General features: G+C 35.0%; 1 protein-coding gene and 1 long non-coding RNA gene across 7 annotated transcripts in view; one reads left to right on the forward strand and one right to left on the reverse strand.

Annotated features, from left to right (window-relative positions):
- Positions 1-304: 304 nt before the first annotated feature.
- The window catches only part of LOC141391981 (uncharacterized), a 43,707-nt gene continuing 16,649 nt past the window's right edge, over positions 305-27,362 (reverse strand). For 2 of the 6 annotated variants that reach the window (XM_073964800.1, XM_073964801.1), the window contains exons 2-4: positions 8,085-8,316; positions 866-1,487; positions 305-800 (exon numbers count right to left, since the gene is read on the reverse strand). In XM_073964800.1, coding sequence (XP_073820901.1) covers positions 666-800; positions 866-1,487; positions 8,085-8,316 — 989 coding nt within the window. In that variant the 3' untranslated portion in view covers positions 305-665. Of the gene's footprint in view, positions 801-865; positions 1,488-8,084; positions 8,317-8,551; positions 10,300-20,775; positions 21,489-27,362 lie in introns of those variants that run through there. The other 4 variants (XM_073964803.1, XM_073964804.1, XM_073964805.1 and 1 more) reach the window with 4 other exon arrangements.
- LOC141391984 (uncharacterized) lies at positions 15,877-16,860 on the forward strand. The gene is made up of 4 exons (XR_012409752.1): positions 15,877-15,927; positions 16,001-16,058; positions 16,114-16,644; positions 16,704-16,860. It is a non-coding gene; the product is annotated as an uncharacterized lncRNA (long non-coding RNA).

Here is a 27,362-nt window from a genome sequence, read left to right on the forward strand (position 1 = left end):
CGAAAAATATGTTCAAACATTTTTCTAAGAATAAACATTTTGTCTAAAATTATTGTAAGGTAATGAAGCTTAATCTCAATTTTATTGTTTTTAAATTTTTAAAACAATAAGTGTTTTAAGTGGGATGCAGTTAACATTGATTTAATTTCGGGAAAGGTAGAGGAGATTAGTTTTGTCCAACGCCACTTGGACTCATCAGTTCTCTTAGTTCTTAGAATTGAAACAAAGGACTCTTCCCCAATTTTATGACGACCGATGAATTCGTTTAAATGCGAATTCAACAGAAATATTTAAAAACTCATGATTTCTTTTTCTAATATTCATTTATTAAATAATGTTTTATGCAATAATTTGTTGGAGGTTAGGCAAAATATGAAGTGACATATTTTTAACTATAATTTCTATAAGACTAAAGATGCATGAGTATGTTAATAATATCTAGGTATATGTGTGTATTATGTGTACGCGATTGTAATATAAGTTTTCTGTACCCGTTTCATGTTCTTGTTGGTTTTGTACATTAAAAATACAACAAAATTTCTATGAATGACAATTGAATAACACTTAAAACTACGATAGAGGGGGGATTTTACATACAATGGTAGTAAAACAATATAATAATAGTATAATTTGTTTAAATTAAAAGAAAATGACGATATTGTTGGTTAGACACCATATGCAGTGGCAATCCATTGCAATAAATCACTGACCAAATCCTGGCGTGACAATCTGAAATCGGCAAAGGTTTGGATTTCTGGATCAGTTGATACTCTAAATGATTTACCAAGGCCTTGGAGTAACTGAAAAGAAAGAAGATAAGTTTTAGATATTGAAGATAAATTTGTGTGTGTTGTTGGAAACATACTTTCATAGCATCTTCATCGGTGGTATCATCACCAGCAAATATAACCTTAATGTTGTCGGCCCAATTTTCACCAAATTTGTGTTTCAAAATGAAAAGTGCAGCCTCTCCCTTGTGCCAATTTACTGGAGGTTTAGCTTCAATGGCTTCATGGGCTTGATTGGCTCTAAAACCATGGGCTTCAATAATTTTAATGGCCACTTGTTTTTGTGGTTCCTTGATGTCCAAAGGAGTATCGCGATAGTGATATGTCAACGATACCCGCTTGTCTTCAACCCAGGCATTATTCTTTTCAACATTGGCGCGCAATTCCTTAACCAGATGGGTATAGTTTTCCTGGACCTCAGTGGGTAGTTGATAATCGTGTCTGCTGCCATCTTCCGATTCAATTTCAATGCCATGATTACCGGCATACATGATGCCATTGATGCCAACACGTCCCTGGACATCGCGAATGCCACGTCCAGATATCACAGCTAAGAATACATTGGGATGCTTGGCGAGTTTGTTGAGAATGACTTCAGTGGCAATGGGCATAACAGTCTTTTTGGGATTATCTGCAATGGGGGCAAGTGTGCCATCGTAATCCAAGAGTAGTGCCAATGTTTTGTTCTTGTTCAAAAAGCTAAAGGGTGGAGGTAATAAAACACATGTTGGCATTATTATTATTAGTGATTTATAATGGAAGTGGTTGATGTTAAGCTACACTATGATTACATGGCGATGATGATATCAGACGTTGACTTTCGATTGGCAAGATTATTTGGGATTATAGTTTTAATCGTGCGATATGAAGTGAAGTGTTTTCACATACGTACGTACACATACATAAATGGTGTATGTAATTTCGTAAATATTGATAAAATGAGCAGAAATTTAAATTCTTCACAAGTTTTATTTTATTTAGCCTTATTTGTGTGTGTCTGTTTTTTTAATAAACACCCAATGGCAAAAAAGCTATAACAATTTTTATAAAAATTCTTATAATCTGAGATAAATTATTTAATGATGTAATAATGCAAACCTTAAAAACTAAACCAAACTCGAAAAAGATCATACATTTATGGAGTTTCTATGAAGAGCAACTACTCTTAAATAAATCCTATTCTTCGAGGCAATCGATTTAATTTATAGTAAACTTAGCAACTACTCATATTTGATTCGTTATACACTGTTGGTTTATTAGAGTATTAACTTTATTTATACCCTGACCTTGTAGAATATAATTGAAATATATAATAAATGACAATTTATAAAGATATTCTTTTAGTGGTATCCTTGACATTGCAATTTTATTTTGTTGTATCCATTAAAAAGGTAGATGAATTATCTTTAGTTTCCTTCAAAAATAGAAATATTCCTGTCCTTAAACTTCAAATTGGTATGCGTCATTTACCCTACTGAAAAGTCTTTTTTAGATTTGAACTTGAAAACAAAACAATATGTTTTGCGATAAAATGAGGTCAAATATCGCGTTTTTTGGGCTATATGTATTAGAAACATGACCAGGGGGTCGGTGATCTAAATATGTATACCTTAAATTGTATATAGGCATTTAGCATAAATCAATTGATTTATTATACCTCTTAAGAGAATAAAATAGATCATGACCCATTTCAATATACGCCCGCCCCAAAAAAATAAGATTTGTTTTCTGAATTTGTCAACAATGAACTTTGCTTATTTGGCTAGCATGTGAAAAGCGTGAGACAACAACTTTTCTATATATTTTTTAATTTGCTTTCCATGTGTGCGACTAATAAACTTTTATATGGAACAAAAAAATTTCCGACGAAATACCGGTATATTAAAAACATAATATCATTGGATCATAAATTTCCTGACAATTTATGTTTATTTACGTAGATCCACTGAGAAAAAAGGTAATAAAAAACAATCCTGACCATTCGCCCTACCCCCTCGGTTGAACAAAATGGCCTACTTTTAATCAGAACACAATAACAAATCCGAATCATTTGACATTATTAAGTAGAAAAATAAAGTGGAGGAAACATTCGCAAAACATGGTGGTCGAGCCTTCCAAAACATAATAATAAAAAATTAAAAAATAAAATCAAACTAAATGACTTGGCAACAAGTTTATTGAGTTTTTTAAAATAAAACATATTTCATATGACTATCCGAAATGTTTTTCAAAACAATTTTATAGGAGAATATTTTAGAAAAATTGGGAAAACGTAGGTAGTGTGTTGTTGTTTTCTTCTGAAGTTTGTGTTTATTGTTTGAATTACGTGGAAATTGTTTGAAATTGGGTCAGGGATATAACATGTATTCAAATAACATATATAAAAATGACTTTTATTTAGGAATACCGCTTATAAACTATATTCTAGCTCCTTTTTATGTGTTAAACTCTTTTGAAAATTAGTTATCATTATTTTGTTATGAGTCCACTAGACAATGAATTTATTTCACAAAAGATCCTTCGCATGTGATAATCCTCGGTGTAAATTAAATGGCTTATCCTGAGAAAGCTATTCAGGTTGCTAAAAAGACGATGAACCGGTAATGTTTAGAATGTATTTAGGGCAAAGGCTGTTACAAATTAGTCTTCTGTCGGTAGGAACAGAGTCACATGACAAGGTACACAATACGTTAAGTACAGACGATCATATCGAAATAAACAAAGTGGGTAATTCTTTGTGTTATTGGTGCAAAATAGCCATATCTAGAATCTAAAATAAAATGAAACGACGAAGAAATATACCCCCAAACCACGATTTCATCCTATGGATAGATTCAACACTGGCTACAGAAATTCAATTATCTATACTCTTTGAACTTTAGCTAAATCGATCTTTTTAATTAGATAATAGGTACTTTCCCTCCTAATAATTGAAACACCAAGAATAGCATGCGTTAAAAATTGATCAATGACCAAACAAAGACTTCCCAAGGTACAGACTATCCGAGAAGAGTCTTTAATTTGCAGTTATGTGAAAATTTGTGAGCTGAAAGTTAAACGATAGCCCGTCTGCGAACATGATATAAGTTTAGAAGAAATGTTAGGCTATTCAACGTTTGGACCAAATAGGGTAGTGCTTTCGAGCACTAGCGAGTCTGACAGAAGGAACATGGCTAAATCGATTCCAAGTCGTCTCAAAAGGAGTTTATCTTAAATATGTGGTCTGTTCAAACATTGAAGTGAATATTCGCTCGATAGTCAACGCTTAGAATATATATATATATATATATATATATATATATATATATATATATATATATATATATATAAATAGAAAAAATAACGCTTGGCATTCCATCTAATGCCCAAGGTTTTGGAGTACTTTCATCCTCAATCTCAAGAAACTTTTCAGACAGAAGATGATCTGGTCGTAACCCTAGCAAAATTTGCTCTTCGTTAGAAGTCCACTTCCTCATAGAAAAACCAGCAAAAGACAGAGCACAAACCAATTGATCCCTAGCTTCTATTGTTACTGCTAATTCATGAGCACCTGCTAGGGCATAATCCACGTACATCATTTGGCGCAATATTGTGGCCGGATAAAGGCAAATCCTTTTCAACATATGACGCTAACCGAAGCAAAGTTCTAATGAACAAATATGGTGTACAATTTACACCAAACGTGACTGTCTTCAATTCAAAATTCTTTAAAGAGGCTTTATGTTCTTTCCGAAAAACCAATCTTTGAAACCTTGTATGATCCTCATTTAACCAAATCTGGCGATACATTTTCTCAACATCACCATTGAAAAAATAACGATAAAAACGCCTACGAATGGTTAAGTCATTCTGTAAAATCGGACCAGAATATAGAGAATCATTCAAACTCAAACCTGTAGTGGACTTACTGGAGGTATTGAAAACTACTCTAACCTTGGTAGAAGAACTCTCAGGTTTAATGGGACAGATAAAAAGAAATGGAATCTTCTTCTTCTGGTGACAATTCGGTCACGTGACCCAATGACCATATGAAAACAAGCGGTACATCTACGAGCAGTAGGGCTAATGCATTGGTTCAATAGTAAAACAGTTTCAGTCGATTTTGCCAATAGAGATATAACCTCAACCACACGATCCGAGAAGTGATTTTAATTTTAAACTGGTTTGAAGTAGAGTTGTGTAGTTCCGGAACGAACTAGTTCCAAGGAACTATTCCGGACAAGGAACTATTGCAACTATATCCAACTCTTGCGTTTGTATAGTTCCTTTCGTTTTTCTCGTTCCTTCAATTTAACGCCTTTTGGGAAAAGGAACTAGAAAGATCGATCCGCTCCGGGAACTAGATTGCCCAACTCTACTTTGAAGTGCAAAAGTGTTTTGTGCGGATGGTGTACCTGAAGTAAAGCACCAATATATTCCATCTTGGAACTGGATCTTATTCTGGGAGTCATTCCTTTCGATAGTTATCGTGGCATCCAGGCAATTTGTGGGTACCGTAGGATTTTTTAAGCTAATGTTAGGAAGCATGGACATGTCCAAGAAAAAATATGTCGATGAAAATCTCAAACAATCCTCGAATAGCCCTTAACTGCACTTAAGCGAAATTTTGAAATTTTGTGGGGGAGTTTTTTTTGTCGAATATAGAACTGCATGGAACTTGATTTAAGCTTGGGAGAAATATTACAATATATAAAGATTAGACCTGAGAGACGAAACGATCCTCGAACAGCCCTTAAACTGCAATTAAGTGAAATTATTGAGCTTTTGTAAGTTTGGTACCCGAAGATGTTGTCCGATATAAACCTTATTGGATCTTAATGTACGGTTGGAATGGGATGCGCAATTTATAAGTAATTGTGTTCATCAGTCATTTTAGTTGGTGGCGGCAGGGTTTTTTGAAATAATTCAAAACCATGCGATACATATCCATTTACTGCATATGTAGATTCCAACCTAATCTATATCTAGAAGAAATATTAGCTGGTCAAAGAGAAAACTGTCAAAATTGCTCAAAAGCGCTCTCTTATGAACTTTTTTTTACCAGAAAAGTAAATGAACGAAAAAATGGTAGATCTGGTAGCAATGTCAAAAAGAAACATAACAATTCAATTTTCTTCTTTTATTTCACAGTTTTTAATTTTGTTTTGTCAGCGTTCGCATTTTTCTTCTGTTTTTCGTTCATTTTTTTTCTTCATTGTGAAATAATCGTCAAACAAATATCGAAAAATCAATCCTACCATTTTTTACCAGCAAAAATTTGTCTGGTAGCCTGTGGTAGAAGAGAAAGGCATTTGTGCTCTCTTCTCTCTCACTCTCTTAAAAATTGCTGCCAGTTTTTCCACTTTTTGGCAGGCGTGCCAACTTGGTGGTTTTCCCGCTACTTGTGGTGATTTTTGACGTACAAAAACCACTGTTTAAGCAGGAATGTCAACTGTGTTAAGGTAAAAATCGCTACAGACCTATGGTGCGTATGTGGATGTAGCGATTTTTACCTCGGGACAGTTGACATCCCTGCTTTTTGGGGTTAAGGAGCGCTTTGCAGGTTAAAAATGGTAAAAATGGTAACCTCAGGTAAGTAAAGGAACACAGCCATTACGAGGAACAAATTATGTCCAGATTGGTTGATTCATTTGAAAGTTATCGTGAGCACCAGTCAGACAAACCGACTGTTACATGGGCAGTGCTAATCGAATCCACATTGTCTGAAACGGATTTCATCCAAACATTCCTGGGATCTAAAACAATTATTTCGATGAGGCACAATTTTGATCGTATCAATGTGTAGATTAGCCTAAGTATTCCATCGCAAATGTATATCTCCAACCAGCAGCAATTAAAAATAAAAACTTAAACAAGTAGGAAATGCGTTAAGTTCGGTCGGGCCGAACTTTTTATACCCTCCACCACAAATTTCAGCCATTTCGGTGGATTAATGTGGCCACAACCTTCAAAATACCGAAAAACGGAAGATACCGTTCTATGGGGGCTATATGATGGCGTGGACCTATACCTACAAATTTCTGGGGGAAAGCTTTATACCCCCAACGAAGACTAAATACCAAATTTCAGCCATCTCGGTGTGATAATGAGGCCAAAACCTTCAAAATACCGAAAATCGGGAGATATCGTCCTATGGAGGCTATATCAAAACGTGGACCTATAAAAACATTTTATGGTAGAAATGTTTCTTAGCCTCTGGAAACAAAAAATACAAATCTATAACCGATTCTGTTGTCAAATGGGACTAATACATTCAAAATATTTAAAAACGACTCGTACTTTATATGGAGCGTTATATGGGGGCTATACCAAAACGTGGACCTATATAAACCAACTTTGGTAGGAATGTTTTTTGGCCTCCTGAGACACAAAATACCAAATTACAACCAATTCGGTGGTAAAATGGGACAAATATCTTAAAAAATTCTTAAAACGACGACGCGTCACGGGCCATTTTGTTTGGGGGCTATACGAAAGCGTGGACCTACATAGCCCACTTTCAATACCAAAAGTCCTACGTACATATAATAGATTTTCCCAAAATTTCATCCACCTACGTCAATGCGTTCGGACGCTAGAGTGATTTCAACAGACGGACAGACGGACGGACATGCCTAGAATTGCACTCTGATCAAGAATATATATAGTTTGTGGGGTCTACAATGATTATTTCGAGTAGTTACAAACGGAATGACAAACTTAATATACCCCCATCCTACGATGGAGGGTATAAAAATCCCGTTTGATAATAATTGTAAATTTAATTGTTTCCAAAAAGTTCAACAATTAATTTTTATACGAATAACAAAAGAAAAGAAAAAACAACAAACCACAAACTCAGTTTTGTTTGTTTCGCAAACTCATGGATGAATAACAACATCCACGAGCCAGACAAGTGATTTTCTTCGAAAATAAAATAAACATGTAACACCTTTTGTTGTCGCACAGATAAAACACTCGAAATCCTTCCCGAAGTAAACTGATAGTTTTGCAAATGCATTCTCAGACCTCCCACCAAACACTGACACTCCGCCCTCTATCTAGGCTATTACGTTGTTAACAAAAGCTTATCAGCGTGGTGGACGTTAAATCTTTGTATGGGGGGCAAATTATCACTGCCAAGGTCAAGCAAATACTACGTAACACATGGGGAGGAGGTGCGATGAACATGAATGGAAAAATTGCTGACTTCTTTTTTTATGTTTTTTTTTGCAGTTGGACTATGGTGATTATGATTCATGTTGGCAATGCAAAGTGGTAAACAATTTTTTAATTATTAATTTTTTCATTACTTACCCGGGCAATTTCAATTCAAAATCGGCAGCATTATCAATGGTGGGGGCAATGCGTTTCTCAGGCATTTTGGTAGCAAAAGTTCTGTTTAAACTTTCGGTGGAAAGAGGTAGTTGTAGCCTTGGCTGGGTTGCAGCGGTTTGTGGCGGTGACAATGTTGAGGTAGGACGTTGGGCCAAAATCAAATTAGACCACAACGGTAGCAGGAGTAATGACGAAATCACACGTTTATTCACTACGCGGAACAATGTTGTTGTTTTGTTATTATTTATCACCAATTCCAGTTCCAGTGAAATGGAAGTAAATGCAAGAGAGAAAAAAAAAATAAATGTTAGTCCTTTGGTAAAGTTAACGGTTTGCTTTGTTTTTGTTTCAATTTAGGCGCAATATATTTTTTTTGGATCTGAATGTTTCAGAACGTCTTAAGCGAAGATATAGAAGCGAGCGACTACACTGTCTGTGTGTTTTACTTGTTGCTTTTAAAACTGAAATGCTGCTCTGGCTCTGGCTGGATGAACGCTCGTCGATCGTTATCGAACGTAATAGTAGTCGACGTAGTCTGTCGTTTGTTTTATTTGAACACAATCACACCCGACCGCCAATCGTTAGAAGTGGTGGCGACAAATAGATAGGAGAGAAACAGAACCGAACTATTTTCCATGCGAATTACACGGATGAGTACCTTACGTAGAGCTAGCTGCTGCTATCACAAATTGGGCGAATGTTTGCAGAGACTTAAGTAGCCAACGGACCGAGCTGATAACAGGCCGATAACGGCAGCATTCATTTTCGCACACACTCACATACACAGATATAGGATCACCACCATACTCACTCGTGTTCATCTTAACACCGGAACTAATACACAATCAAAATATTTGGCAAATATAAAATAAAATAATATTTATTTTGTTGTTCTTGGGGGGAAAATTTAACGACAACATTTTCAAATTTGCTCAGTGTGGGGGGTGTTTGAGTGTGCGTATGATTTTTTGGAAATTTTGCGAGATTTGTTTGTGATGTTCACGTGGACAGATGTTAGATGTACCCCGATCACAGGTGTGCGAACTTGTGTTCTCACGCAAATGTATATGATTTTGTTAAGGGAGGCGGGGGCCTTTGGTATATGTGGGTGAAATGGGTCCATTATAGACTCAATTAGAATGATATACTATTGTTTTGAAATTTCTTGTGGCACAGCATAGGTGAGGAAATTCTATAGTTGGCCGACCTTTTAACACCCTATAATGGGGCTTTATTGTGAGAGGTGTATTAAAGTGTGACTCTAAATATTGGGACATGTGTGGGTCCGTATCTCAGGAAGAATTGGCTTTCCCTAGCAAAAAATTCTACTGTTGTAGTTATGATCACATTTCAACCCTACCCGAAAAGTGGCCTTAGATTGGATCAAGTCACAAAAGTGTTGACATTTTGCGGAAGTGGTACCCGATGGAATGATCCGACATAATCCATTATGGAACTGGATCTAATTATGGAAGTAATTTCTTTGGTTTGTCACCGTAGGATTTTGAGAGCATTTAGTCCATTTTGTCAGGAAGCAGGAGAACTTTCCGTACAATGTTCAACAAGTAAAAAAGTATCAGTCGGCTTTGCCAACAGAGATACCCTCAGCCAATGTGAATTGGAACTTTCATCTACGGACAGATCGAATTTATTTAGGGTCTGTTCAGAATTTTGGAGGAGGGAATGGACCGACATAGTGAATTACGGAAGTGGATCTTATTTCGAGAGTCATATCTATTCGATAGATATCGCGCCCACTAGACATTTCAGTGGGTTATGGTACACCTGTTGGACCAGTATGCCAGGAAGCATGGACTTGTCCACGGAAAACATATATGGCTGTAAACAGGACCAAAAAATCTTCATCGGTACAAATTTGCAAAGGATCTCCGAACAGACCCTAACCTAAACTACACTTGACCACTAACGTTGAACTTTCGTGGGGGAGGTTCTCTAAGGAGAGCCACATGGGCCATTTTAGAAGTTAAACTAAGTTTGGACAAAATATGATGAAAGCCAAATTTTGGACTAATCGGTTGATCAGTTCGAGAGTTATTGTGCTCTCCAGCTACTACATATGGTGCGATAGGAGTTGTTTACAAATTTCGGGCTGTTTTCCCAAGAAGTATGGACTTGCAACTGAAAAAACTTTTACAGTCGTAATTGAGACAGCGATTGCAAGTTGCTTCAACAGAAATCAAAGTTATTCAAGAGCAGGTTTTAAAGTGAACTTATACGATTTTTTTGTGGGAGGTAGCAGAAGGAGTGAGCAAATATAGTCCATATTCGAACTTGATGTATATCTGGTAGATATATTGGGATGCGTAAAGTATGGACCAAATCGGTCCCTCCCTTCACCGATATGGCTTATCTCCCAACTTAAGCTAAGTTTGGACTATATATTATAAAGGCCAAATTTTGGATCGAATCGGCAGATCTGTTCGAGAGTTATCTTGCGCAGGGTGTGGTAGGGGTTTTTTTGAATCTTTCAGACTATTTTCTCAAGAAGTATGGTTTTGCCCCTGATGAAACTTGTACCGCCCTATGGGGGCCGTGAATACAAGTTGTTACAACAAAAATCAAAACGATTCGGGAGCAGGTCCTAAACTGAACTTTTCCGAAATTTTGTGTGGGAGGTACCCGAAGGATTGGACCGATTTAGTCCATATTGGAAACTCATCTAAGCCTAGTAGACATTTCACGATTTTCAAAGTATGGACCAAATCGGTTATTCCCTTCAAGAGTTATCGTGCGCACAATTTTTCCGAATATTTTTGAACTTTGTGGGGGAGGAGTGAACCGATAGATAAGCCATATCTAACTTAAACTGAGTTTGGACAAAATATTAGGAAGGTCGTATTTTGGATCGAATAAGTAAATCCGTTCGAGAGTTATCTTGCGCTCAGACCACTACTCACGGTTCCATATGGTTTTTTTAACCTTTCAGGCCATTTTCTCAAGAAGTATGGTTTTGCCCCTGATGAAACTTGTACCGCCGTATGGGGGCCCGTAAATAAAAGTTATTACAACAAAAATCAAAACGATTCGAGAGCAGGTCCTAAACTGAACTTTTCCGAAATTTTGTGTGGGAGGTACCGGAAGACGTGGACCGATTGAGTCCATATTGGAACCTCATCTAAGTTAGGTAGAAATTTCACGATGTGCAAAGTATGGACCAAATCGGTTACTCCGTTATCGTGCGTACAAAATTTTCGAACATTTTCGAACTTTTGTGGGGGAGGTACCGGAAGGAGTGGACCGATATAACCCATCTTAAACTAAGTTTGGACAAAATATTGCGAAAGACAAATTTTAGACCACATCGGTTCATCCGTTCGAGAGTTATCGTGCGCATCAGGCAGCCAGACAGACAGACGGACGGACATTGCTAAATCGACTCCAAACTGTCTGAAACAACATTTCATCCAAACATAGTTGGGGTCTAAAACCATTATTTCGATGAGGCACATTTTGCCCGTACGAAAGTGTATATACCATCGTTAGCATAAATGCTGAGGCTATAAAAAATCAAAAGGCCATTCAACTGCCCATAAGCGAAACTTTTGTGAGCCAGGTGCTCAAAGGTTTTGTCTGAAATAGACCTTCTTGGAACCTGATGTACGTTTAGAAAGTTTTGGCTTAATCGGATGCTCAATTCGTAACTCATTGTGCTAATCAGTCACTTTGGTTGGTGGCGGTAATGTCTTTAGAGCTGTTAGGTCATTATGTCAGAAAGTATGAACTTGTCCCCAAAAAATATACCGCCGCACAGTGGTTCAGAATCGTTTTTTCCTGGTCAAAACTCTGCAACTTTTAAACGGATAGAGACATTTTTTATAATTTTTTCTTTGTTCGACAGAAAACACTTTCAGCTTTCCGATACATCAGAAGCGCCTAAATTCGATGCAGAGGAATTTATTTAAAATTTTGAGTTTTTGTTACTTTTGTTCAATAAATAAGTGTTTTTGAGTTTTTCATATATTCCAATCTATTAAGAAAATTCAAAACGCAATAAAAAAATTGCAAACATTTTTTGAAAAACATTTTTTTTAGATTTTTTTTCAAAATAAAAATAAAATTTTTTCAAAATTTAAAAAAAACATGCCACGGTGTGCCTTAACCAAATTTAAATGGAAGGTGCTTACACCTGGTAAGTTTTTGCAGATTCTGAAACTACAATGCTCATCTAACCTAAAGGTCAATCTGGAGAATTTTCACAGCTACAACATTTTCTTTAGCCCCATTTAATTAGGACTAGCGGTTTCCAAGCAAAATCGTTAAAACCTTAAGAACCCCTAAAAATGTGAACTTAAATCGCGATTTATTTGAAAATCCCTCCGACGATTTTTTTTTTGTTTCTTGATATTTCTCATCTATGAGCATTGTAGTTTCAGAATCTGCAAAAACTTCCCAGGTGTAAGCACCTTCCATTTAAAATAAGTTAAGGCGCACCGTGATACTCCTTGTATTTTCAAAAAAAATCCGTATTTTGAGTTATATAAATACTCATATACATGTATTTATAAACAGCCCTATTCTGAACGCATGGGAGTTGGGAATTTTTTCCCATTCCCACATTTTCGTATTCTGAACAAAATTTTGTGGGAGTTTTTTTCCCATTTCCCATCTCCCCTCATTCTGAATGAAGTTCGAATTGGGAATTTGTTCCCATGGGAAAAAAGTATACATTCTCTATCTTGAATTGTGGGAGAATTTTGTGTCTATTTGTGGGAAAAATCTCCCCAGCAAACAGTGTGGGAGTTTGAAAAAAAAAATCAAGAAATTTCATATTTTTATGAAATTTCATATTTTAAGACATCTACACGACAAAATTATTGCAAATATTTATAATCGCCAAGTGTTTGCTTAATAAAAGCATACAAAATGTACTGTAAAATATGTCATTAGTAGACTTCGGATTTTGCATATTCTTATATGATACAAAAACCTGCAAGAATCTGACATGTTTTACACCGATAAAAAATTTTCCTTTATGTTATCGAACAAAACAAAAAAAGTAGTAAAAATTTGTAGATTTTTGCAGTTCTGGAACAGACCATATGTATTGAAATACGAGAAAAAGAGTCATGGTTGATTCTATTAACGCAGAACAACAAGTAAAAACAAATCAATTTCAAAAGAATTTTTGGCAATAATTATTAAAATATATTGGAAAATAACCATAATATATACAATCTTTACAACTTTTATTCATTTTCGTAATATAACTTTCGGGTTTTTTAAATCAGACGACCAACGTTCTATTGAAAACGTGTTAGTCTCCTCAACGACACGACAAAGATCACAGGCGTACATACATATATGCCAAATTATTGCAATGCTATCCCATTTTCCAAAATGCCTTTTCTTGAATAGGATCGTTATTTTTGAACGTAGAAGCTTGAAATTTTGCAAGGGCATGTGTTTTAGTTTTAGATTCAATCACAAACGTATTTTATTATTATTATTATTATTTTTTTTTTTTTGAGATACGTCTTCCGATTTTTATGGTGACGATATGTAATAACAAGCAAAAATATGTAATAATCGAGAAAAATATCCGAACTTATCTTTTTGAATTTTTTTAAAAATATGCAAAATACGAGTTCTAGCGATCATTAGGAATAAGTAAAACTAGCGATATACTCGTTAAACCCCTAACTAAAATTACTCGGTATCAACATACAATTTTTAAATTCGTTACAAACTTAAAAATTTCCTATTACTTTTTACATAAAAATTATGTTTGCCTACTAATTAAAAAATGCTTACACCAATTCGCACAATCTGAAGAAAATGTGCTTATTAGAACAACATCACACATCGTTGACTCCATTCACTTAAAAAATCCATAAATCAATGCACGGTTGTTGAATTAAGTAAGTTGTGCTTTTGCTAATCTAATTCAAAAACCGCGAATTCAATGCAAATAGCCATTTTGTATTACAAAACAAAATTACAGCCCCCTAAAAGTATGCTATCATAATTTGGTGTAACTAATTTCGAATTTCGAAAATTCAATTCCCATGATTTGATGTTCCCACGTCGTGGAAAACGTGGGAATGGGAAATTTCACACCCATGGGAAACAGTTCCCATGGGAATGTTCAGAATAGGGCTGAAAATGTCCATTGTGCAAAAAAACTATAATTAATATATAAGTTCATAAAAAAGTGTTAAACGGACGGAACGGGCGGTTATAAAAGTATATATGGACTGAAAGAGGACACTTCGGGCATCAATCTGTTCCAAGCTGTTCCCTAAAAATTCTAGCACAATAAATTTGGAATTAAAACGGTTCTTAAAGGCAACAATTGAACTATTACGATGTGCAAAGGTTGGAAATGGGTTGCTTCCTTCGAGATTGAATTTTCGAGGGGGATTTACCAGAATTGGCTCAAACTAATTTTGGACAAAATATTACGAGGTACAATTTTGGAATCAAATCCGGTAATCTGTTCGAAAGTTATCCTGCGCTTAAGCCAGCCAGTCAGTCAGACAGACGAACAGGACCAAATTTACTCCAAATTGTCTTTGTCTGGATTTCGTCTAAACACACTTGGGGTTTAATATTTCAGGCACATTTTTGATTGTATAAAAGAATATCGGCCTCGTTAGCTTAAATGTGAACAAGTAAGACTTTCTTATATCAATGGGTACAGCATGATTAATATTAGATCAACTATATGGGACCTACTTTTTCGCCGAGTTTGATTCGCGTCATACGGCACCACTTCTATAGACGTTTTACATGGCAGCAATGAAAGAAAAATTTCGCCTACATTATGAAGGGTTTCTTGCCACTGTGGCACCCACACTTGGTATAACCCTATAATAATGACACTGACGTTGACTCAAGTCAATGTTCCATCCCTGGACAAATGTTTATTTTTTTCTCATGAACTGTTATAAACATGCCACCAATAAGTAGTTTTCTCTCTATTTCTGAAGATGATTTACATTTTGATAACAACCTCAATAGGGTATTCTCAAGTCGTATAAAAAACATTCACAATACTTAATTGTAATCAATGAAAATAGTGTGAAGATGAATTTAGAATTGTTTATGTTTTAAAAAAATATTATTAACAACAATAATAAACAAGTTGATATCGACTGTCTAACTAGTGGTGTGTACATGACCAATCATTTATAGTCAACATTGGGCTGGCTGACTGGCCCGACAGGAAGGTGGTCGTGAATATCATTTGTAGTGATGAGTAGCCAGTTAAGTAGCCAATTTTGAGTAGAGGAAATATGTAATAGAATAATCTTTATTTCGAAACAAGTACCATTTATTTGGTGTTTTTGTTTTTATTTTTTGAGTGAGTATTTGTTCACTTTTTACACTTCAAGGTTATTGAAAAGGGAAATACTTAACAAATCGCAAAACAGGGGACCCAAGCCAAGTGTCGTGTGTCATTTTCGTAAATGTTTCGCATGTGTAATTTGATTAAATTTAAAAAATCAAAGAATTTTTTTTTAGGTAAATTAGATTCAAACATTCCCACACTTCTATATTATTGGCTGGATGTTGCTGTTGTTATTGTTTTATAAAACACAATTCGCTTAATCATTCGCAACACGTTGATTTTTATTAATTTAATAAAACCATAAACAGTTTTTAACGTAAACAGCTGGTCGTCAGTCCCCTCTCCACAAAACAAAAACATAAATATCAGAATAAAAACAAATATACATATGTATGTATGTGTCGCCGCATATCGCAGAGCTGGCCAGCGCTAGAAAATATGATTTTTACATCGCAATTTAGTTGTTGTTTTGCTTCCTTAATGGCATGTTTTCTTCTTCTGTTTGTTATGGTAAATATCCATAAGTGTTATTTTATTTAAATCTTAATGAATAAATTATAACACGTTTTTAATTAACCTAAAGTTTTAAGAACGTGGCATTGAAGAATTCAGAATGCAGTCAACAGTAAGCCGCTTAACATGTAATAAAAAGTTGTAAAATTTTTCAAATTTATTAACAAAAAATGCTTCTTGCAGGTTCTGGAAAAGGGCTAAGATTTATGCAAGAGGAAGGTGTAGCCGTTAAATGGAACCTAAACCAAATCAGTGAAGCTTTAGTTTTGGCATAACTACCATCGACCACATGTTAACATTATGCCTTATTCTAGAGAACACTATCACTATCTGTCGACTAGACTTCTTCAAATCGTTCAACGCCACATTAGAAAACAGAGTGAGCACTGGAATCGTTTTTAATGAATAACGATGCAACATATGTTAAAGTCTGTGAGCCAAAACGTGACATAACAATAAAGGGTTGTTTACACCATCTATTAATGTCGTATGAGATGCCAAATTTTCTACCTGCGAATGTTGTACACATAGTGTAACCACTATGAAAATGTTCATCTATCAAAATGATTTGGCAACTCATATGTAAATTTTTCATTTAGGGAGCGCTCTATTTGATACGACATTCTCGTATGTAAACATAAATTTATCAGCTGCTTTCTGACATTCTCAAACAAAAAATGAAAAACAAAATCTTTTAAAAAAGAAAATGGAAAGGTATGTATATTTAAATATTCAGTAAAGTAAATAGATGGCGTTTATAATGTTATTTTCAGATCGATTGGTCGAAAGAAGCAGTCTTTGAAATGATTGTTTGGTGGCAAAAACATGAATGTCTCTATAACACCAATTCTACCAATTCAGTTTCCTTCAACCAAAATTAAAATTTGCGCAAAATTGCAACTCAACAATAAATGTAAATAATGACAAAAACAGCTGTTTTTATATTTTTAGGTTATGTCATACGAAAATAACACTTGCAGGTATGAACGCACAAATTGAAAGTTGTATGGATGACGTCAATTTTGACAAACATAGAGAATGTCGAATGGGTGAAAGAAATGGCATCTCATATGACATTGATAGATGGTGTAAACAGCCCTTAAATGCTTTCTTTGCTCAAATAAACAAGTAACACAATATCAGTCGGCATTGCCGACGAATTGACATATCGAATACCGGTTATATAACCAAAATTCTTTTCCCCAAAAAATGTCGGTTAGGTGGTTTTCAGAATTTCGTAGCCATTATACTAACGAGAGCAAAATGTGCCTCATCGAAATAATGGTTTTAGACCCCAAGTATGTTTGGACGAAATCCGTTTCAGACAATTTGGAGTTGATTTAGCCATGTCCGTCCGTCTGTCTATCTGGCTGGCTGGAGCGCACGATAACTCTCGAACGGACCAACCGATTCGGTCCAAAATTTGGCTTTCGTAATATTTTGTCCAAACTTAGTTTAAGTTATTTCCATTCCTACCGGTACCTCCCCCACAAAAGTTAGAAAATGTTCGGAAAATTTGTGCGCATGTTAACTCTTGAAGGAAGTAACCGATTTGGTCCATACTTTACACAACGTGAAATTTCTACCAGACTTAGATGAGATTCCAATATGGACTCAATCGGACCACGCCTAGGGTACCTCACACACAACATTTCGGAAAAGTACGGTTTAGGATCTGTTCTTGAATCACGTTGATTTATTTTTTTGAAGCAACTCGCATTCTCTGCAATTTCGACGGTAAATTTTTTTTCATTGACAAGTCCATACTTCTTGAGAAAACAGCCCGAAAGGTGTAAGAAACCACTATGGCACCATTTGTAGTGGCTGGAGAGCACGACAATTCTCGAACTGATCAACCGATTTGGTCCTAATTTGGCCTTCGTAATATTTTGTCTAAACATATTTTCAGTTCAAAGATGGGCAATGCCGGCCCACAAATTCCAGTACTTTCCCCCATTATTTAAAAATTTCACTAAAATTATATGCACAATATCTCTTGAACGGTGCAACCAATTTGGTCCAAACTTTGGATTTCATAATATTTTGTACAAATTTAGTTTAACTTCTAAAATGGCCCATATCGATCCTCTTCTTAGGATACCTCCCCAAAAAAGTTCAACATTTGTGTTTAAGTGCAGTTTAGAGTCTGTTCGCAGATCCTGGTCCAAAAGTTATACGATGATCCACTGAAATGAATGATGGATGTGATATCTATCGAAAAGATATGACTCCCAAAGGAACTAGAAAGAGACCAAGAAGTTCCTTTTGGGACAGAAACTAGAAAGGGCGATGTGTTTCGGGAACTAGAACTTGCCCAACTCTACTTTTTATAGCGATATAATGTTTTTCGTGTGGAAGTCAATGCTACCTGACATAATGGCCCAAAAGCTCTAAAAATCCAAATTAACCAAATAAAAAACCAAATAAAATTTTCGACGGGCACTATAAGTGTGGAAAGGAGTGATTGCCATTAGTCCAACCTTTGGACATAGTAATATTTCTCTTACATTTAAAGTTCGAATTTGAGCTATATCTGTTCTCTCCTTCCGGTAACTCCCACACAAAATTTAAACATTTTTCACAAGTTTTGCACCTTAAGAAAAAGTTTAGAAATTATGGTTTTGCAGCAGTCCTCGCTGCTCATATCACGACAGTATAAATTTTTGGCTAAAGCCAACTAAAATGGATCTTAAAGGGAATCCTCGACTTGGTTCAATCCCTGCATATCGTAATAGTTCTTCCAAACTTCATTAACTTCGAAGATGGACTGGTCCACTTCTTTTTGTACCTAGAAAAGGTACCGATACGGGCAATTTTAGAAGATAAACTAACAGTTCGAGAGTTATCGTGCTCTCCGACCGCCATATATGGTGACATAGGGGTTTTTACACCTTTCGGGCTGTTTTCCCAAGAAATATGGACTTACCCCTGAAAAAACTTTTAGCGTCGTAATGGAGGTGGCGAATGCAAATAGTTTCAACAAAAATCAAAGTGATTCGAGAGCAGGTCTTAAAGTGAACTTTTGTGTGAGAGGTGCCAGAAGGAGTAGACACATATAGTCCATATTCGAACCTGATCTATATCTGGTAGATATATTAGGATGTGCAAAATATAGATTAGATCGGTCACTCCCTTCTAGAGTTATCGTGCGCAAATTTTTTCCGAACATTTTTGAAGTTTTGTGGGGGAGGTACCTGAAGGAGTGGACCGATATAGCCCATCTTCGAACTTAAATTATGTTTTGATAAAATATTACGGAGACCAAATTTTGGACCGAATCGACAGATCCGTTCGAAAGTTATCTTGCGCTCCAACCACTACACAAGGTGTCATAGGGGCTTTTTGCACCTTTCCGGCCATTTTTCCAGGAAGTATGGACTTGCCCCTGATGAAACTTGTACCGTCATATGGGGAGAAGTAAATACAAGTTGTTGCAACAAAAATCAAAGCGATTCGAGAGCAGGTCCTAAACTGAACTTATCCGAAAATTTGTGTGGGAGGTACCCGAAGGAGTGGGCCGATTGAGTCCATATTGGAACCGCATCTAAGTCTGGTAGAAATTTCACGATGTGCAAAGTATGGACCAAATCAGTTACTCCCTTCAAGAGTTATCATGTCCACAAATTTTCCGAACATTTTTGAACTTTTGTGGGGGAGGTACTGGAAGGAGTGGACCGATATAGCTCATCTTCGAACTTAAACTAAGTTTGGACAAAATATTACGAAACCCAAAATTTGAACCGAATCGGTTCATCCGTTCGAGAGTTATCGTGCGCACCAGCCCGACAGACAGACGGACGGACATGGCTAAATCAACTCTAAATTGTCTGCAACACATTTCGTCCAAACAAACTTGGGGTCTAAAACCATTATTTCAATGAGGCACATTTTGCCCGTATGAAAGTGTATATACCCTTTCTAGCCTAAAGGCTGAAGGTATAAAAATTTGTTATAAATTAGTGCCACCATGGTGAAATGGTATGCACATCAGGCAACATCTATTTTTCAACGGTGGTAAAATACCCCTCAGTAGTGTTGACAACATTTCCTGAGTATTTCAGCGATGTTAAACTTCTCTACAAATGGTGCTGTAAGACACGCCATTCGGAATCGGCGATAAACACAGTAGGCCCCATATCTAGAGTTAGGCAATCTCGTTCAATTGAACGATCCGGATCACTATCTCGTTCAGTGGACACCGGTGATTTCTATGACAAAACTGCGTATACTTAATTTCATAAGTTGGTTTTTATGATGTTACTCATTCGTCTTTGAACGAGGACAGTGATCCGGATCGTTCAATTACACGAGATTGGCCAACTCTACACATATTATTTAGATAATATAGATCGGGGTGTTTGTGGCAAATGTGCCATAATGTCACTCTATATAATACACTGCTACTATCCGTGCTGTTGCACTGATCTGAAGCATGGTTACTAACTGAGGCATGTGATACTGTACTTGACAGTTTGTTCTTTAGGCGGAAAATGTTCTTGTAATAAATTGTCAGTAGAGGTTCTCTTTTTGGATTCCCCAAAGAACCATATCTATCGATATTTCGTCTTTTTAGAATGTATAATTTTTCATTATGTGGCTTGTTAACATCCTTTATGAGCATTTATTTGGTGTGTATGTAATGGAATTGATCACTTTAAACCACTGGAATTACTAAATACAATACAATGTAAACGTACTATTACAATATTGAGTACCAATTTACCGTTAATTAAGTTAAGAAATAGAATTAGCCTGCTATCAGGATAAGTTTTAGCAGACTTGGCAACAGAAACTGTAGCTGACTTTAAAACACAATTCACTTAGATTTTCTGTAGGTGTCCCTACCTGGGAAAATATTACTTTTCGCATGAGAAAGCCACTGTCCACAATGTATGACACCAATGTACGTCCACACTTTGCCATCGGGAAATGGTTACGAGTTCTAGTCCATCACTTTCCAATCAACAACTAATTATTGTAGTTTTTTTCTCACTTTTTTTGTTGTGATTTTTAGAATTTTTCTTCAAAGAAACGTGTTTGTAAAGAAGACACACGCCACACAAAATCAAAACACATTCATATACACTTGAAATGTCTTCACAGCTTTGGTAACACGCGAATAAAGCAAAGCACAAAAGCAAAACGTCACCACTATTCAGTACATATTTTATGTTATTGTTTTCAAATAAAGTCTGACTGGGCACACTACATACCCAGTTATTTCACTTATTAGCTGCCTATGACGTACGTTTTGAAATACCAAATCTAGTTGTTTATTAAAACTATGTGGTATTATTACTATTGTTGTTGTCTTGTTGTTATTGTTATTTCAATTTCAATTTGAAATTCTAATTACTAATTACGAAAACAAAACGCGGAGCTGTTTCTTTTCAGTAGCCGACAACTTTGTTCTAGACAATCTCCAGCGTTTCTGATGATCAGCTGTAAAATGAATTGATCTTTTATATTAAAAACTTTTTGTCGTTATTATTATTTTTATTAGTATTCCTTCTGATTACCGGACCCAGAAGAAACGTCGCCGATATTACAATACAACAATAATAAGAATGATTTCGAGAAAGGGGATTCGGACCATCTTTTTGTCCACATTTACAAGCATCCAGATGATGATGTCTGTCCACTTGTCTCTGTTTGTTTGTCAATGCATGCACAAATCATTCTTATCCGGAACAAAGAACGATTTTTCTCAGGCAGACAAATTGGTGGGAAGGTAAACAAACAACAATAAAAGTGGAAGTAGGAAATATACTGTATGTAAAATGTACAAAGTACATTGTAAATGCATACATATGTATGTATTTGAAATATTTTTTTCACGCATCCACGGCATGTCCACCTTTTATCGTGAAAATGATGAATTTTCGGTGACCGGGTTGTTGTGTTTGCGTCTTACCGAGATTAATCTTCTTCTTACAGATACAATATTTTGTCATATATATTAATTAGAATTATAAAGTACAATGTACATTGTACATTTTACATACAATAAATTCCCCACTTCCACTTTTACTGTTGTTTACCTCCCCACCAATTTGTCTGCCTGAGAAATTTAACGGGTAATCGTATTTAATCTTGATGAACCGATTTGGGTCTTACTTACACCATTTATAAAATTGAGGAAATTTCCGGCTGACTTTATTTAACATGACAAAGTGCAGCACTTATGTTGGCTCCTGTTTCATTTCTAGTGAATACACGTGGTATTACCAGAGGAGCTTTATGCAACATCAGTTGAAGGATGTGAGCTATCATGTGCCATGCAACTTGTCCACTCAATGTACCAATAAAAGCTATGATTGAGGTGTAAGTTTTGTAAACCAACCTTGGAAAACTCTTACAGGAAATTGAAGAAAAATGAGGACTCCTGATATCGATAAGCCGCAAACATTTTAAGGTTTTTGAGGTCCACTCAAGGGTTTAATCGACCAGTACAAGGCCATGACAGTGAATTTTAACAATTGTCAACAACAATGAAAATACAAGAATACCTAGGAAGATATATTCTTGACTGGGTTTGTGGTTAGCCATAAATTCTAAAAACATGACTAATCAATCTATAAAATAGTTTTATGGAAAATTGAAGGCACTTCTCGAACTTTTTAGGCATATGATAGGAACATCCCACACAGTAATACCAAATCAACTTTTAAAATATACAATCGGGCAGAAGTCTTAAAGAGAAGGATGCTAATATTAGCAGCAAAATGAGAAAATGAGATTGTTTTCACAAAAAAAAAAAAACTCAATGATCATCGCAGCTCAAAGGTCACAAAAACCTCCATATTCAAAATACTTCATATCTGCAAATTTGCAATAATGTATGTACAAATAGAAGTTATCAAACTCAGCCTTTGACCTCTAGCCATTCATATCCCAAATGCCTGATGAGCTGAGTAAAAACACCAGCGAAATGATCGTAGCATATTGGTTGGGTGCGTGGGACTTCGTTAGAATTCACTTTTTCAATACAAACTCCATAGGTCATGTTAGCTCGATTAATTTAATTAATTAACAAGCAAAATACCGTTAAGTTCGGCGGGCCGAACTTTTTATACCCTCCACCCTAAAATAGTCTTAATTAAAATTGAATAATTAGTTTCCGTTTACAATTCTAGGTGGAAACATTTTTCTAACATGGATACCCTAAATGCCTAAATTATCTAACCTAATCTAAAAAATGTTCCGTCAGGTGAAAGGTACCGCCAATGGGGCTATATCAAAGTATCTACCTACCTTTACAATTTTTGATGGAAATGTTTTATAACTGCAGGGAACTTCAAAAGTCAAATTACGCTTAGTTCCGTCAAACAATGCACCTAAGACCCTCAAAATGCCGAAAATCGGGAGGTACCGCTATATGGGAGCTATACCAAAACATGAACCTATATTGACAATTTTTGGTGCACAAGTTTTTTGACCACTGAGAACCTTAAATGTAAAATTACAGGTGGTTCGGTTAAAAATTATAGCTAAAATTCTCAAAATACCGAAACACGGGAAGTACCGTTATATGCGGGCTATATCAAAACTTTGACCTATGTTGACGTTTTTTCGTGGATATGTTTTGTGACACTGTGAACCTTAAATATTACATTACAGGTAAAATGCTCAAAATACCGGAAATCGGAAGGAACCGTTATATGGGGGCTATTCCAAAATCTGAACCTATCTTTAAAATTTTTAGTGAAGTAGTTTTTTGACCACAGGGAGCCGCAAACGTCTAATTACAGGTAGTTTGGTAAAAAAATATAGCTAAAATCTCCAAAATATCAAAAATCGGGAGGTACCATTATATGGGGGTTATTTTTGAGTGAAATCGGACACTTTTTCAAGATGAGGTTTTCGATTTACCCTATTTTTTGCTGTGGTGATGCTGCTTATCATCAAAACATTTAAGTATATTTTCAGAATTTGTTTGACTAACGGTTCCAGAGATATCGCGCCTTGAAAATGTAAAATTCTGTAAAAAATCTTTGCAAAGAAATACTCATAACTTCTTTAATATTGGTCCAAATAGATTTTTTGTATTTTTTGTTGTTTTATCAGCTATCTAATAAAAAAATAGAAAGACATTTGCACAGTGGGCTTGGATGGAATGTTCGTGCTTTAAAATTTAATATTTTTTTTAATTTTTTTTATTAAACTACGATTCATTACAAAAATTTAAAGACCTATTTGATAGTGGGATTCGACTGATTACTATTTTTTCTTATTTTTTTAAATTTTTCAATACAATTTTTCCTTTATACCTATGTGAAACATTTGTTATATAATTGTTCCACAAACATCCCATAAGGGATGAGAGTGCACCCCGATTCATATTAGCTCAATTATATGGAACCTACAGTTTATAGCCGAGTCCGAACGGCGTGTCTAAGACACCAATTTTGTAGAGAAGTTTTACATGGCTGAAATACTCAGGAAATGTCGCCAACAATGCTGAGGGGTATTTTGCCACCGTTCAAAAGTGTTTTGATGTTGGCTGGACTGGGAATCGAACCCACGACCTTATGTGTGCAAGGCGGGTGTGCATACCATTGCACCACGGTGGCTCCCCGTGAAACATTTGTGAAACATTTGTTATTTTACCAAAAACATTATACCAAAATATCGAAAGTCGGGAGGTACCATTATATGGGGGCTATACCAAAACGACACTCGGGTGCGTAAATACAATTATTGCGGGCGCTAGAGTGATTACAGCGGACGGACATGGCTATATCGAATCAGAATTTTATCCCGATCAAGAATATATAGGGGTTTCTGAGTGAAATCGCACACTTTCTCAGGAGGAGGTTTTGGATTTCCCTTATTTTTAGCTGTGGTGATGCTGCTCATCGGCAAAACAGTTTAGTATATTTTCAGAATTTTTTTGACTAACGGTTCCAGAGATTTCGCGCCTTGAAAATGTCAAATTCTGTAAAAACTATTTGCAAAGAAATACTCATAACTTCTTTAATATTGGTCCAAATAGAATTTTTTTGTATTTTTTGTTGTTGTATAATATATCTATCTAATAAAAATAGAAAGAAATTTTGCACAGTGGGCTTGGATGGAATTATCGCGCTTTAAAATTTTAAATCAATTTTCATCAATGATTGCACTCTCCGATTTTCTTGAATTTTTTTTTGTATTAAACTACGATTCACTACAAACATATTAAGACCTATTTAGTAGTGGAATTGAAATAATTACTATTTTTTCTTAATTTTTCTAAATTTACAAATACAATTCTTCCTTTATACCAGTGTGAAACATTTGTTATTTTACCAAAAAAATAATAGTTTAATTTATAAACAATTGTTTTGAAGTTTTATTTAGTTTTTTTAATATCAATTTAGTTACACAGAAAAAAAGACACCCCGAAAATTTTGATTAAAAGCTTCATCACCATATTTTTGTTGAATGTCGATAAAATATTTCAAATATATTGGGAAAATATTTATCAACAAAACAACAAAAAATACAAAAACAGATTTTTTTTTCTATTTGGTCCAATATTAAAGAAGTTATGAGTATTTCTTTGCAAAGAGTTTTTACAGAATTTGACATTTTTAAGGCGCGATATCTCTGAAACCGTCATTAAAAAAAATCTGAAAATATACTAAAATGTTTTGCTGATATGCAGCATCACCACAGGGATTTCACTCAGAAATCCCCATACATACCTTATAGGGTGGGAAATGTATATTTCAATGCGTTACAAACAGAAAAACAGACGTAATATACCCTTCATACTATGGTGTAGGGTATAAAAAATGCAATATATTTTATTGACGCCAGGACTTACAGATTTGGGATTGCTTCTCGTTTTTATGTCACAAGCTGGGGGCAAATCTCTGTTAGTAAATATGACTCCATCTTTATTTCAAAATTTTAATTTTTATGTTTTGAGTTTTTGAGATATGTACATTAAGGAGTATACGTTTTGGGGGAATATTTATATAATTAAAAATGCCACACTACAGGTGCAGGTCAATGACACATTTCGTACTTTAGAAATTAAAATGGAATCTGAATGGGTTGCAGATGCAGACCAATCCAAATGGTATAGTTTTGTTGCTTCTAAATAATAATAATAATCACAAAGAAGGCAATCATAATTACAAATATATTTTGCAAGGTCAGGAACTGTTTATTTTATTGGAATACATACATATGAAAATAAATATGAACTTTCACCTATGCATATATTTTTGGGACAAATTCACACAAATGTTTATTTGCACAATTTTCAAAATTTCTCATACTGTTTTCCAGATTAGTGCATGGAATAATTTTCAAAGAATATTTGGTATTTGCTTTCTTAATAAAACAGATAAGAACAACGTAAATATGAAATTCTATGGATTTGTTGACATATTGGATGCTCTGTCAAACTAGGCAAACAAACAAACATTCACATTCATTGACAATAACAACAAGAATTAGTCTTATGGTATTATCAAAAAGTAAGCGTTTCAAGTACGTCATCAGCATCACAATCAATGAATAATAATTTTGGACTATAAAAATTGTCCATCATGCAGCTACCACATGCTATACTGGCTGGCTTAGTTTTTATGTTATTTGGCATCGATTTGATGTGAATGGATTTAGAATTATTATTCTTTTAAATACTATCCAAATATACATCTTGGAGAGGGGATTGGGGCGTTTACAAAAGAATTCCCATGGAAAGTTCCACCGAAATGCTTTTGAAATGCTGCAGCAAATCGTAAACATTCCCACAATGTTTAGGTGAAAAGTAATCATCACCACTTTCTTTATGGAATATGAAATTTTGCTTTCAAAATATAATTTCTATTTTTATGGTATTTTTTCATCTACATATGCATTATTTACTTAAGGAATTGTTGCTATTCTATTGGCCATAAAGACAATGAATGGGATTTATCTGATGTACCGACGTAGCCAAACTTTTATTTGTAAACAAAGGAATTTCGTGGAGGAAGGGCATAATAACTAATAACAAATATGACTGTTTCTAGGTGGCCTATAATGTATGAGATATGAGATCTTCTTATTACTCAGATAAGTTCAACTTTTAAAAAATTCTTAAACAATTTTTTTGTTATGAACACCTTTCCATATTCCAAAGTTATGTTAATCCTTTTCTATATGTTGAGGAAGCATACATCCGTTATTACATCATATATTTTGTTATTAATTGGATTTTTCGAACAGAATTTTAGTCTTCAGATTATGTTACCGTTGAAAGTGATATTTAATTATATTAAAAGGAAAACCATTTTACGTATATGCATTTTAGTGATCAGTTAAAATTTTCTGAAACATTCAAATGCGTTTAGTTTAATTGTCCTATATAGCTTACCAGTAATCAAGGAAAACTTGTAATTATGACCAATAGGATTTTAAAATATACGAAAGTGAAATTATCCCTCCCCATA

Source organism: Musca autumnalis, unplaced genomic scaffold (genome assembly GCF_047663935.1).
Source record: "Musca autumnalis isolate F117 unplaced genomic scaffold, ASM4766393v1 scaffold_2, whole genome shotgun sequence".
NCBI lineage: Eukaryota > Metazoa > Arthropoda > Insecta > Diptera > Muscidae > Musca > Musca autumnalis.